The sequence below is a fragment of the Lethenteron reissneri genome, chromosome 32 (assembly GCF_015708825.2).
Source record: "Lethenteron reissneri isolate LAM-NWPU_2019-01 chromosome 32, ASM1570882v1, whole genome shotgun sequence".
NCBI lineage: Eukaryota > Metazoa > Chordata > Hyperoartia > Petromyzontiformes > Petromyzontidae > Lethenteron > Lethenteron reissneri.
Genome location: NC_083810.1, coordinates 13,612,259 through 13,624,825, shown reverse-complemented (window position 1 = coordinate 13,624,825; position 12,567 = coordinate 13,612,259). Strand labels below are relative to the sequence as shown.

Genomic DNA, 12,567 nt, shown 5'->3' with positions numbered 1-12,567 from the left:
CTACTACATCTACTACTACTACATCTACTACTACATCTACTACTACTACATCTACAACATCTACTACTACTACATCTACTACTACTACATCTACAACATCTACTACTACTACATCTACTACTACTACATCTACTACTACATCTACTACTACTACATCTACTACTACTACATCTACCATCACATCTCCTACTACTACATCTGGAGAATTGGTTATTCAAATCCTCGTTGGTGGTGGAGGATGAGGAGGATATCGACACACGACCAATCATCCCTTCGGGCTTGTCTCTAAAGCGAGTTCCACTCTGTGGGAAGTCAACAGTGAACAACCTCCTGTGGATGGACGTCACCCTCGGCACGGGAACGTGGACTGGGCAGCAGCGTCTCACGCTCCGTCTGACCAGGGAGACACGTGTCACCACTCGCTCCCTCCCTCCCCTCCCTCCCCCGTGTGACCAGGGAGGTGCCAGACGCTGGCAGCTCGTCCAGGGCCAGGCGCACGATCCGATCAATCCACGCGATCCCTCCTCCTCCTCCTCCACCCCCAGCTCTGGTTCTGTCCAGCGCTGCTTTGCTGATGCTGCTTCTGCGACTTCCTCGCGGGTTTTGATGGCAACGAACTCAAAGAGACCGCAAAGTCAAAAACTCGGCGCTTGAGCAACTCGCGATGTTGCCAACAAAACGCATTCTCTGACTTTTACAAGACGCGTTTGAAGAAACAAAAATACCCAAATGTATTTTTAAACGTAAGTTGTGGGTGCGTCTTTGTACTCGGATACAATGTGTCAAGGCCGTAGCCATGGAGTCAACATTGGGGGGGACCAAATCTTCCAGGGGGTCTGGGGGTCCCCCCCCCAGAAAAAGAATAAATCTAAATTTTAAAACGAATTTCCTGCCTAAAATATTTAAAAATTCACTAACACATGGGATGGACTTTGTATTTACTTTTTACAATAATGTCGAATAGTGTATTGTATTACATTGCTCTGTTTTTTATTTTTTTTTACCTTTTCTTGTTTCATTGTATGTAATGGCAGAGATTAGGGATTTACAAAGTACAACCATAATCACAATCATATAAACAGAAATCTATTTGAAAGCAATATATTGGGGGATACATTTTGAGCATATTTAAATATTTGGGGGGGGGGGATATATTATAGTTACGGCCTCGCATTGTGTGTGCGTGTGACCAGGTTTTATTGGCACCGGGCACACAAAGTTTGGGTTGGTTGCGTCCGGCTTCCCGGAGCGTCTTCTAGACTGCAGGATAGTGCCAGTGTCACGATCCACTGCTGGATGAAGGCCTCCCCCACAGCCAATGGGCTTGTTTGACCATACTTCACCATTCCGGTCGGTGCGATTTGAAGTGGGGTGTGGTTTTGGGGTCCAGCCGTCCAGTACCGGTTAAGATATCACTCGCCACTGATGTTAGCCGTGCGCTGCCAGTCGAACTCAGGTTGCCGAGTATACAAAGAAAGTGTGCGTGTGTTTGTCTTGTATACTGGGAGACAAAGGCGGCCGGGCGTGGTGCTGGCCACCCACCCCCTCGTTAACAGCACTTGCCCCAACTTTATGTCCAGGCTGAACGGGGGATCTTTGTATGTTGTTGTCGTTGTGAATACCATCACGCAATGTATTAGCCAAGGATACACCAGGGGTGTATGCATCGCCAGCGTACGGCGCAGTCTATTAAAATGCGCGCACAAGTCACCAACAATGAGGTTGTTTAACAGAAAATGTGTCGGATTTCGTGAACGTCTTAAATTTGACGTCCGTCGCGACAACGCTGCAGTGAAACTGAACATCTGAAGCGCGTGCCGATGGGCGCTGCGTGATCCATCGAGAACTCGGTGCCCTCTGCATTGCTCATCTGTCTGCGGTAACTGCGATTCTACAGCAGCAGGTCATTAAGCACAATACTTTACTTTTAAAACATTTTTATTTCTGGAGGGCCTTCACTCAAGGCGTTTGACGTTGTAAAAAAACAAAACAACGCTCACTCCGTCGCGGTCTGTGGTCTGACCCGGGCATCCTCTTAGAATATAATAACAAAGACACAAACAAAATATAATAACAAAAACACAAACAACAAAAATGTGCTAAAAGAACAGCGACAGAATAGAAAGATGTAGGTGGCAGGGGCGTGTAATGTACGTACGTTGAACTTCTTTCGCACCGTACGTAGCCAACCTCGCTAACATGCTTCAAATCGCTTTAAACTATTTTCATTGTAGTGCCTATTTAATGTGGCGCTGCACTCTGATGTTGTAGGAGAAAACACGTATTGAAACGGAGGCGTTGGAAAGCTGAAATTTTACATAAAATTAACTTGAAAATATTCAACGTCTAACTAAAACTGCAGATGTTCAGAATATTATATTGAAATTCTCTTATAATTATAAAATATTAAAAGTAATTATAACTATCAAAAATACTTGAAACTTTGTAGTAGAACGAAGCAAAATGGAGAGTACAATTATAACAATCACATATTCATTGCACATAATGAAAAGCCCTGGTAGAATCATTAGAATCAAAATGTTTAATAACAATCATTCAACAAATTTACAAAATGTATGCTTCTCAATTCTCCCATGGAGAAGCAAAATGCTCATTCATGAAATAAATAAAACGTCACCTTAGTACATTTAAATAATCAAATAGTTAATAATGAAAATTAATCAAGATTAGTGTTGTTATAACAATTATATTGTTTATATTTATTTAAAGTTGCGCATTTTGATATGACGTCACATTTCTCAAACTCCCCCCCCCACGTCACACATCGTCACAAATGTCTGACCCGCCTCCCCCCCTAGGTGCGTGACGTCATTTATGGACGGCCCCTAAGGGGCTGAGGAATGAGTGACCGCGGTGAGAGGAGCGACTCTGGGACATCACGACGGGGTTCATCGGGGAGGGGCCAAGGGGGTGGAGGGGCCAAGGGGAGAGGGGAGAGAGCGAGCGACAGGGGACATGACGTCACGTATTCGCCCTTCACGCTGAGCGCATCCTACACTGAGATGCACCTGCAGGGTGTCAGACACCTATGTGTTGGGTTCGTCTGCGTAATGATGAAGCCAACTTTACACTCGCATTTTTCGTAGTTGGAGCTCGCCCACCGCTAAGTTGAAGAACAGTTGGTACAGTTATCAATGGCTATTCCCACAGACACATTCTCGAATCTGAATTGAGCGACGGCTGTGAGAATTGTTAACGTGCCCACGGTGAGCTAAAACGATAACAATTGGCCCGTGAACGTTGGTTCACGTGACAATTGAATGTGTTTGGCTCTCGGGCGGTGAAGGGTTTCACCACGTAACATTTGGCAAGATCATTACATGGCGAGACCCAACAATCTATTATAATGCAGAATACTTCTTGTTTATGTTGCATATATTTTTTACATTTACAAACACATTCTATAAACTATACATAGAGACACGGACTCAATATGTATCACAATTAACATATATCCAGTTTAATATGTGTTGTAGAGAAGTTGTTATAGATGTAAGTAAATAATACGGAAATATCAGTTTAGCTATAATGCCCAAATCACATGTATAACGACAATCTTATAAACAACGAACAATCCTTTATCAATCTACTGCTGAATGAATGCTTCCCCACACCTGGTTGGTCATGGGGGATTGTTTGACCATACTTCACCACACTGGACAGGATATGTTTGGTGAAGGCAGAAACCCCACAGGACGGATTCAGGTATGATCACTCGCCACTTCAGTTTTCCGCGTCCCGCAATCGATCTCAGATCGCCGGGTTCACAGCGCCTTGTGCTGACCACTCCACCTCCTCGTACTGCCGGCACCAGCTCCACCAGCACCGACAGAGCTGCACAAACAATAGGACTGGTACTAGACCTGGCACGTGTTGGGTTTACATTGAGCAGCGTGGGCTCCCCTACCCGACACCCACCCACTCGGGCGCACGCTCCGAGGATGTCACCTTCTCCTGCTCGCTGCAATGCTCGGCATTTTGGGAAGAATCCCGTCCCTCGTCGCCAGGACGCAGCGAGGAAATGTGCCCCGGTTGACCGGCGTGGCCAGGGTCTGGTACGGAGGACCTTTGCTCCGAGTTGCTGGAGTTTTCGGCGAGCATACGCCGCTGTTGGCCGGAGAGACGAGACATCTGCAAGGACGCTCCCTCCTGCCCCTCGCGCGGATCGCACCTTTGCGACGCCCTCTGCCCCGCCGCCGAGCCCGGGGGCTCGTGGACGGGAGAGCCCCCAGGGCTGCCCGGCCGCGATGGGAGGCGACTGTTGGGCTGCGAGAAGGAGAAAAGCGTCGCCACGGACGCCCTGGCCAAGCGGCCGTCCCTGAAGCACGGGTGGACCTTGAGCCGCTGCCTCGTCGTCCTGTAGTACGAGGCGACGCCGGCTCCCCCGGCGAACATGAGCAGTGCCGAGCAGAGCCCCAGGTAGATGGCCGCACCGTGGATCTGCGCCTCGGCCAGCGGCAAGCCGAGCTGCAGCGCGCGGCTCGTGAGGTTGGCGGGCAGCGCGATGTCCTGGCGCGCATTCACGGCGTACGCGTGCCAGGCGAGAGGCACCGTCGTCACCAGCGAGGCGGCGCAGAAGAGAGCGCCTCCGGCCAGAGCGCACGCGTGCGACGACCCCTCCCCCTCGTGGCCGAAGAAGATGAAGCGGAGGCCGGCGGTGGTCACCACCTTGCCCGCGACGCCGATCAGCATCCCCAGCGTCATGAGCACCTGGCCGGCGATCACCTGCTCCGGGGAAGGCGGGGGGATGGACATTGTCATGAGACCATTGAGTCAACAGCTGCTACTGCCATTCGTTCGTTCGTCCGTTCATCCGTCCGACCGTTGAGTTAATAATAGCACGGCAAACATGCCGTTCGACGGGAAATTGAGTCAATAGGGTGACTGTCATTCGAACAAAGGCAGTCACCGCATCGCGGTGCTTTCAGGTGCGCGTTGCAGCTTTAAATCTGGAAACGTATTTCTTGAGAACTGCTTTGTTGTGTTAAGTTTGCTGTCCTTCCCCCGCACCTCCGATTAGCGCGGTTGGCTACGTGCGGTGCGAGAGAAGTTCAACAGACGTGAATTTGAGCACCGAGTTAAATTAATGACATTTAGTCATTCATACGGTGCCTCTGATCAAATCTCCTTGCATGCAGCCTATCTTCTCAGGGCTCGAGAAGCTGAGCAGGAGGGGAGTTAAGCTTGCTTCGTACTTGGGTTGGGAGCCTGTCAGGGAAGATCAGCTGCTGCATGCTACGTGGCCAGGACATGGCCATGCCCTCTCGTGGATCTGCGTGCGGCACCTATCAGGGTACCGCCCCTTCCACATGCCACCCACCCATGCACAGAATCGACCAAAACATCCTAATGCAAGTTCCTGGTCAAACATATTCTCGAGACTCAGTGGAACTTGCCTGGATAAATGAAAGTTAATATTCATAATAGAGGTTTCTTTGGGTTAGATCACGTAAATAAGAACGCGCCGGTTAAACCTGCCACCACCTGGCGCAGCCGATTAGTAAGGTTTGTCATCTTCTTGGTTCTTTCGGTAAAGTCATCTCCCTTCTACGTGACTTTACCGAAAGAACCAAGAAGATGAATCCCTGCAGTCACGAAAGCTTGAAATCGTAATTAAGGTTTGTCACGTAAATAGAACGTGGTCAATGCGTTACTCGTTCAGCACACCGGTGTGTTGGAGAGTAAACCCACAATATTCACAATTCGAGTACGACGTTTCGCCGGTAATTACAACCAGCATCATCAGGCGACAGTCAAACACACCACTGTGCCCTACTAGTAACGCATTGGCATGTTCTGTTTACGTGACAAAGCTTACTCATCGGCTGTGGCGGATTTAACGACGCATTTATATTTACGCGATCTAACCCAAAAACCTCTTATAGATAATATTGGTGAGTGAAAGCCTACGTGTTAAAGATCATATTATTAATATTTGTATAGTAATGTATTAATGCATGCATTAATTTATTATTAAGGTCTCTACGTATTTATCCAGGAAAGCCTCGCTGAGTTTTTAACATATTGTTGGGGGGTACTGCATTGAGATATATCTGAACCATTTAATTCTGGATAATTCCTTTTCATGGAGAGTTTGGCTTCACGTGGGAAGAAATTGGAGGAAAACCCACCACGCATAAGAGGACATACCACTGAAAGGTCTACATAGATGGTTATACAAGCCTGCTTGCTGTACTGTCCTGCTTCTCTCCTGACTGCCACCCTACCCTTGCCTCAAAACATACCTGTTACAAACGCGTCCTCCTCCGCGCAAACGGCTCATTGTAGGCAACGACCTCACGAGTACCAGCACTCGGGGGGAAGTCGAGAGGGGTGATCATCAGCACACGCTGGAATTCACCGTAGGAATGTGGAATTTACTAAATTGGCTCACGACCGCTCGACAGCGATAACCACCGCCCCGCGCTCGTTTGAGCAGGGATACATTGTTAGACTTTGACTACGATAAGCTTCGAGTGCACATGCCCGGCGCGTTATACCGCGTCGCGTGTGGAACGTGCCCATGCGGGTCGTGGTGGTAACTTCATCATACTTCATCATGCAAAGTTGGCTGGAATCATAGGGGCATGCAGCACAACAATGGGGTTTGCTGCCCTAGTTACTGGTCGTCTGCTGACAATGTAAAGTTTCGTAACAGCCGACATCACCTGTTGCATTTTTTTTACCAGGTGAGGCCCACTGACCTATACTGTAAAGCTTTGTTTTCATAAGCGACCTGGCCACAAATGATAACTCAACGAAGTGGCTTATCACGTGGGAATGTACAGCAGCCAAATACACTCAACTCGTGATGTTGATTCTAAACATGGAGGGGAAATTCACGCGACCACGAGGAGAGCACGCAAACTCCAAATATACAGCAGGGGTCATGGTCCGGATCGAACCCACGACCTCCTGCACATCAGGCGAAGCAATTAACATCTCATAGCCACCGTGGCACCCTAACGCACGGCGGTGGCCCAATCAAGCACGGTTCAGGCTCAAGCTGATTAGCTTCCGAGATCTAACGGGCTCAGGTGCATTCCAAGTCATTTGATTCTAGGTGTATCGTACATTCAGAATCTGCATATTGTGTATGTAAAAAGTGCGTGACGGGTCTGCAATGTATGGAATTACTACGTGTGGAGCTTCACTCCTCGTCCCGCACTCAACACCTACCGCTCTGGTGGTCACAGGTACATTATTGATATCCGGTGATGCGGTCCGCGTGTGTTGCTCTGTTAACACAGCAACCGCGGGTGCCTCTCACAAAGCCCAGGCACTAAAGGTAAACAATTAAAGACCCCGTAAAGTTGCACATTAAATTATTTACTTACTTTTACAGGTCTGCTTATAGCACTGGCCAGAGTGCGAGTTGATCGGGGGAGGGGTAGGAATCGGGTGGATTTCCCCGTCCCTGGCTCAGTGTTATCCCTTGGACTTGAACGTCCCGCTGTTACTCGCCCCGGATGAAAGATGTCGAATTTGTAATGTCACGGGCAGTGCTCTGAATGGGATTCTGCGTGGCCAAAGCTGGCGCCCGGGGTTGTGGATGGCTGCGATGTGGCCAGGAGATGGACGGGCAGCAATGGATTATTGTATCTATCTGTGCGGAGCTTTTGAGTGTCACCCCCTCCTTTGAGCGGTGGGGTTTCTCCAGGTTGTCTGGGTTCCTCCCGCAAGGACTGGCCAAACATCCCCAGCAGGACTCTCCTGAAAAGTGGTCTTTAGACTCAGTGAGACTTTCCAAGCTAAAATTCATTATTGTTTTTTATTAAATAATAACACGTGAAGCCAATATCTCATGTAAATGTGTAAATTTATGTCATATTGGGGTTGTTTTATTCTCTCTTTCTCTCACGTATTTGTCCATCTATTATTAAATGCATGCCTCTTATCGCTGCATCTATCGTGGGGAGCGTTTGACCAAACTTCACAACTCTGGTTAGTGCTGGTCGGTAAAAGCCGTGTGTATCTTCTTGGTTCTTTCGGTAAAGTCACGTAGAACGGAAAAAATAAAATAATAATAATAAAACATAGTAAAATAATTCTCACGACGTTTCGGCCACAACGCAAGCAGCCGTCCTCAGGTGAAGAACAGGTCTGTCGGAAAGACAGCGTCTGAAGGTCTGTAGGAAAGACAGCGTCTGAATCAGACGCTGTCTTTCCAACAGACCTGTTCTTCACCTGAGGACGGCTGCTTGCGTTGTGGCCGAAACGTCGTGAGAATTATTTTATTGGTTTATTTTTATTATTTTATTATTTCCCTTCTACGTGACTTTACCGAAAGAACCAAGAAGATGAATCCCTGCAGTCACGAAAGCTTTACATCGAAACTTTAGCCGTGTGTATATTGTACCGTATTCACAATCGTGTGTATATTGTACCGTATTAACAAATCGTGTGTATATTGTACCGTATTCATCGCCCGCACGCGTTATATTTATTTATTCTCAGGAGGACAAACCCCCCCCCCCCACACACGTCTCTTGGTCCGAACCTTCACGCGCACGCATTTGAACATTGAAATCGAATGGAATTTTTGTTGTCGCTCAAAGTAAACACGACGAGTTTCTATAACATGGAAATGCTTGACGTGACGAGTTTCAGTTGCTTAACAGTGTGACTACGAAGGCGACGAGTAGTGTGTGTTCAGGGTTTGTTTAAACCTGTCAATGAGCCCGGTTTATACATCCGTGTCAGAAAATGACTTTGATGCACGACTGAGACCCACACCGGATCGTGTATACCGTAGCATAGTAAACCTGGGACCCTATCCTACGTATAAACTGTATATCCTATATATATACTGTATATCCTATATCGCAGTACACACATGATGCATCTACACAGCGATGCGGCAAAGGTCAATATATTCCAAGTTGTATACGATCCACACATTGCTACGTGTGCGATGGAGGGGTGGTTCTGGTTTAATTGCGCTCTCACCCTGCCAACGCGAGTTTACGTGACAGCCACGGCCGATATCATTGGCGAGGAAAATATGAAACTGCTCCTGTCCTGCCACCTTGACCAACCCGCCCTGACCAGCGTGATGAAGTATGGCCAATTCCCCCCCCCACACACATTACCGACATGGCGTGTGGCAGTCTTTATTAGTAGACTGAGATGGGGCAAACTCAAATGTGTTAACATCCACGACAAGCTGCTGGCAATAACACGAGCGCCAAAACATTTCGCTGTACAGCTCTGACCAAACGACACCCCACTGTTACACGGCGAGACTTCTAGTTGACTGCCTGCGTGGTGTCTCCGTGTTTGTCACGAATCAATCAGGATGTGCCCGCACCTCGGATGAGCACGGTTGGCTACGTACGGCGCGAAAGAAGTTCAGCATACACACGTGGCACGTACACGGGCACACAGACACACGCGCGTCTGCAGTGAGACGAACTGCGGTGGCTCGCGGCTGTGACGCGCCACGAGGTCCACGCTCTTGGCGAGACGCGGCTGCTCGCCACCTGAGCTCATGAATACGGAAAGCGCCGCTCACGCCGTGGCCTCGTTTACCGCTCGCTGCTGCACCACCTCACCCACTCGGGTAACCCACTCGGGTAACCGCACGGAGACCCCCCGTCACTCGGGTCACAACGCGCTACTACGCGTCGCAAAATTCACACCAACACGGACTGCTGCTGCTGCTGCTGCTGCTGCATGCAGCCTCAGGACTCGTGCAATATTCAATTAACTCAGTCGCGAATGTAAATTTCCCCCGCACCTCCGACGAGCACGGTTGGCTACGTGCGGTGCGAAAGAAGTTCAGCATACATGCATTACGACATAATTCGCCATTAGTAGCTTTGGTTGGTGTATCTCTTAATTGTGGAATGCGCTGATGTTGTCTGCCGGCCGGCCGAATCCCGATATGGATTCTGAATGTACCGACTCGTGTAACGAGGCGTGAGCAGAGGGGCCGGGGGGTTGGAGAAGGGGCCGACGATTACACCGAGACCCCAAACTCACCGCCCGCTGCCCAACGTTTGTTGACAAGGTTTTGAAAAGTGGACCTCAATGATAGGGCTCCCCCAGCCAACGTCACGTATGGGGGGGGGCATATTGGTCTTCACGGGCCTGAGTGCATTAACGCACCACGTGAGGCTTAGTACAATGACACGGGCACTGGCGAGTAGACTTCATGAGCAGCAAGCTTCATCCACTGGCCCATGTGATCACACGGAGATATTTAATGACCTCGCATATTCGTCTCTTTTTTCAAAGAGACCTTCATGGGTAAATCCAGAACAGTACAACGTACAGACTAGGGGTGGGACGCGTATTGATTAATAGATTAAAATCGATTCTTAAGCTCACAGATACGTGCGTGGAATTGCATGTGTAAATACCGTATGGAAGCTTTTCGACGCGTATGTGCCGTATGCAATGGGTTCACGTCACCCCGACCGCCGCGAGAGGCAATGACGTTCACGTGAATCGAATTGCGACAACTGTTCATGTGGCAAGAAGGCCGCTGAATCGTTCCACCCCTGACACGAAGCGAACGCAGGGTAAGAGCAACAACACGGAATACAGCGATACAAAGACGAATGAAACTCAGTGTAAACCTTCAATGACACACACATATTAGGACGTTAGAATGAGGTATTGCCCAGCCGTAAGTGGAGTGTGCGGTGGTGCAGTGGTTTAGCGCGAGAGAGTTTGATGTCCCAACCACGGCGATCACCAGTGGCAAGTGAAATCATGACGACTAGACCCTCCCGCCCTTCTCCAACCCGCCCTGCCAGTGTGGAGCATGGTAAAACAAAACACACAAAAACACGACTTTGGAAATTCTTCATCCATCCACTGGCGGATTGTGAATGGCCGGAATTTACTTTGTATTCAATCGTTGTTATTACAGGCGCCAGTCAAGGGTCCATGTAGATCTACAGCATCAGAAGTTTCAGAATCACAAGTTGACTTCGCGACTAAAAGCACAATCGAGTGAGCGAAGCAGCTCCTTGCCGAGGGCGACTCCGGCGAGCAGGGGAACGCGTCCGCCGTCGAGTCCTCACCTCGGGAGGAGCTGCGTCCAGCTGGAAATGGTAGCAGCGAAGTCGAACCGTCGACGTCGGTCCCAGAACGCAGGCCCTCCAGATGCCCACCCACACCGCCTCCGTGGCGCCATCCTCTCGCTGGGACACGCGCCACTGAGCCAGTCCAGACGTCACGCACGCGCCGATCCATCCGGTGACCGCCACGAGGAAGCTGGCCAGGCAGACGCTGGCGGATTGCGTGCCACCCGACGACATTGCGCGTGTGTGTGTGGCCCCCTGCCCCGCGCACCTGCCTGGAGAGCAGGAGCCGCTTGGACACGCGCGCACGCAAACGCAAGTCGGACGACACGTGCCGAGGCCAATTGTGTCTATTTTACGAGTGATGATCCCTTAATTGACACACTATGTACGTGTTTTTGTATATATAAACTGTAATGGGTACTTTGATTGCTACGCGCTCCATTGCGTAAGCTATTATGTAAGACTTCTCCCATTAAGTGAATTTCCATAGCATTTTAAACGCTCATCAAATTAAACCAGAAAACCGTACTCAACACCAATTGTTCGGTTTTTTTTGGGTAACGTTACGCCTTATTCTGTCCTTAACAACCCCCTGCTATTATTTGTTTTCGGATATTTGCACAGCACGTGTTGGACCCAACACGTTGGACCCAACACGTGCTGTGTAAATATAAATGCTCATTTCAATTAAATCCTAAGCGCCAAAAAAAATAATCACACAGACGATGTAACTCAGAGCCACACACACGTGCCACGTTTGCCTGACACGTCCTGCTGTGCTTCAAGTGTGCGCAAGATGATGCGGGGGTCACTGCAAACATAAATAGGCGACCGCCACTGGTTCCATCCAGCAGTGACGCATTCTCCACCAGCCAATGGAAAGCCGTGCATGGTGTGTCGACACATTATGCCTTTGTGTTGTTCCGAGGGTCACGTGTGTATACGTACGGTAGGCACGTGTTGGTTTGGGTTACCCAAGGGGGTGGTGGGAGGCTCTGTCAGTGAGAATGTGTTGAGCTTATTGTGAAGGGCGCTTTGACACCCCAATACCGTTGCTGGGCAGTTGCCTGGTTACTCTGAAAACACGGCACTGCAACACTCTCGGGGCGCAGGAAAGCGCCCGGTCGTTACCTTGAACTGTTTAAGACGCTGCTACTGCTGCTGCTGTCGGTCGAGGTGTCGCTCACGATGTGGGGCAATGAGGAGAGATTCACCGGACGCGTTCGAGTTGAGACTCGCCTCTTACCCGCGCTGGGTTGAGTAACTCACGCTGTGGTGTCACAATGGACATCGTCTCCGTGAAGGCCACTACTGGTGTTGTGTTCTGTAATTTATGAACAGTTTATACCAGCAGCACCCCGATTGTAAAACTGTAATCGCAGATAATTTGACGTATGCTATTTCGACTGGGAGCTTATTCACTGCGCCCTGAATGCAATTCAACAAAATATACAGGATGTAGAATTCGTGTACAGTGTTTTGCAAGTGTAGGATGAGTTTTTGTTTGAAG

At 49.3% G+C, this 12,567-nt stretch overlaps 1 protein-coding gene across 1 annotated transcript; it reads right to left on the bottom strand.

Annotated features, from left to right (window-relative positions):
- Positions 1-2,740: 2,740 nt before the first annotated feature.
- On the bottom strand, positions 2,741-12,225 carry LOC133350117 (claudin-6-like). The gene is made up of 2 exons (XM_061564146.1): positions 11,055-12,225; positions 2,741-4,746 (listed from the first exon to the last, which is right to left on the bottom strand). Exons 1-2 carry the CDS (start codon positions 11,289-11,291, stop codon positions 3,925-3,927), a joined length of 1,059 nt encoding a protein of 352 aa, XP_061420130.1. The 5' UTR covers positions 11,292-12,225; the 3' UTR covers positions 2,741-3,924.
- Positions 12,226-12,567: the final 342 nt, after the last annotated feature.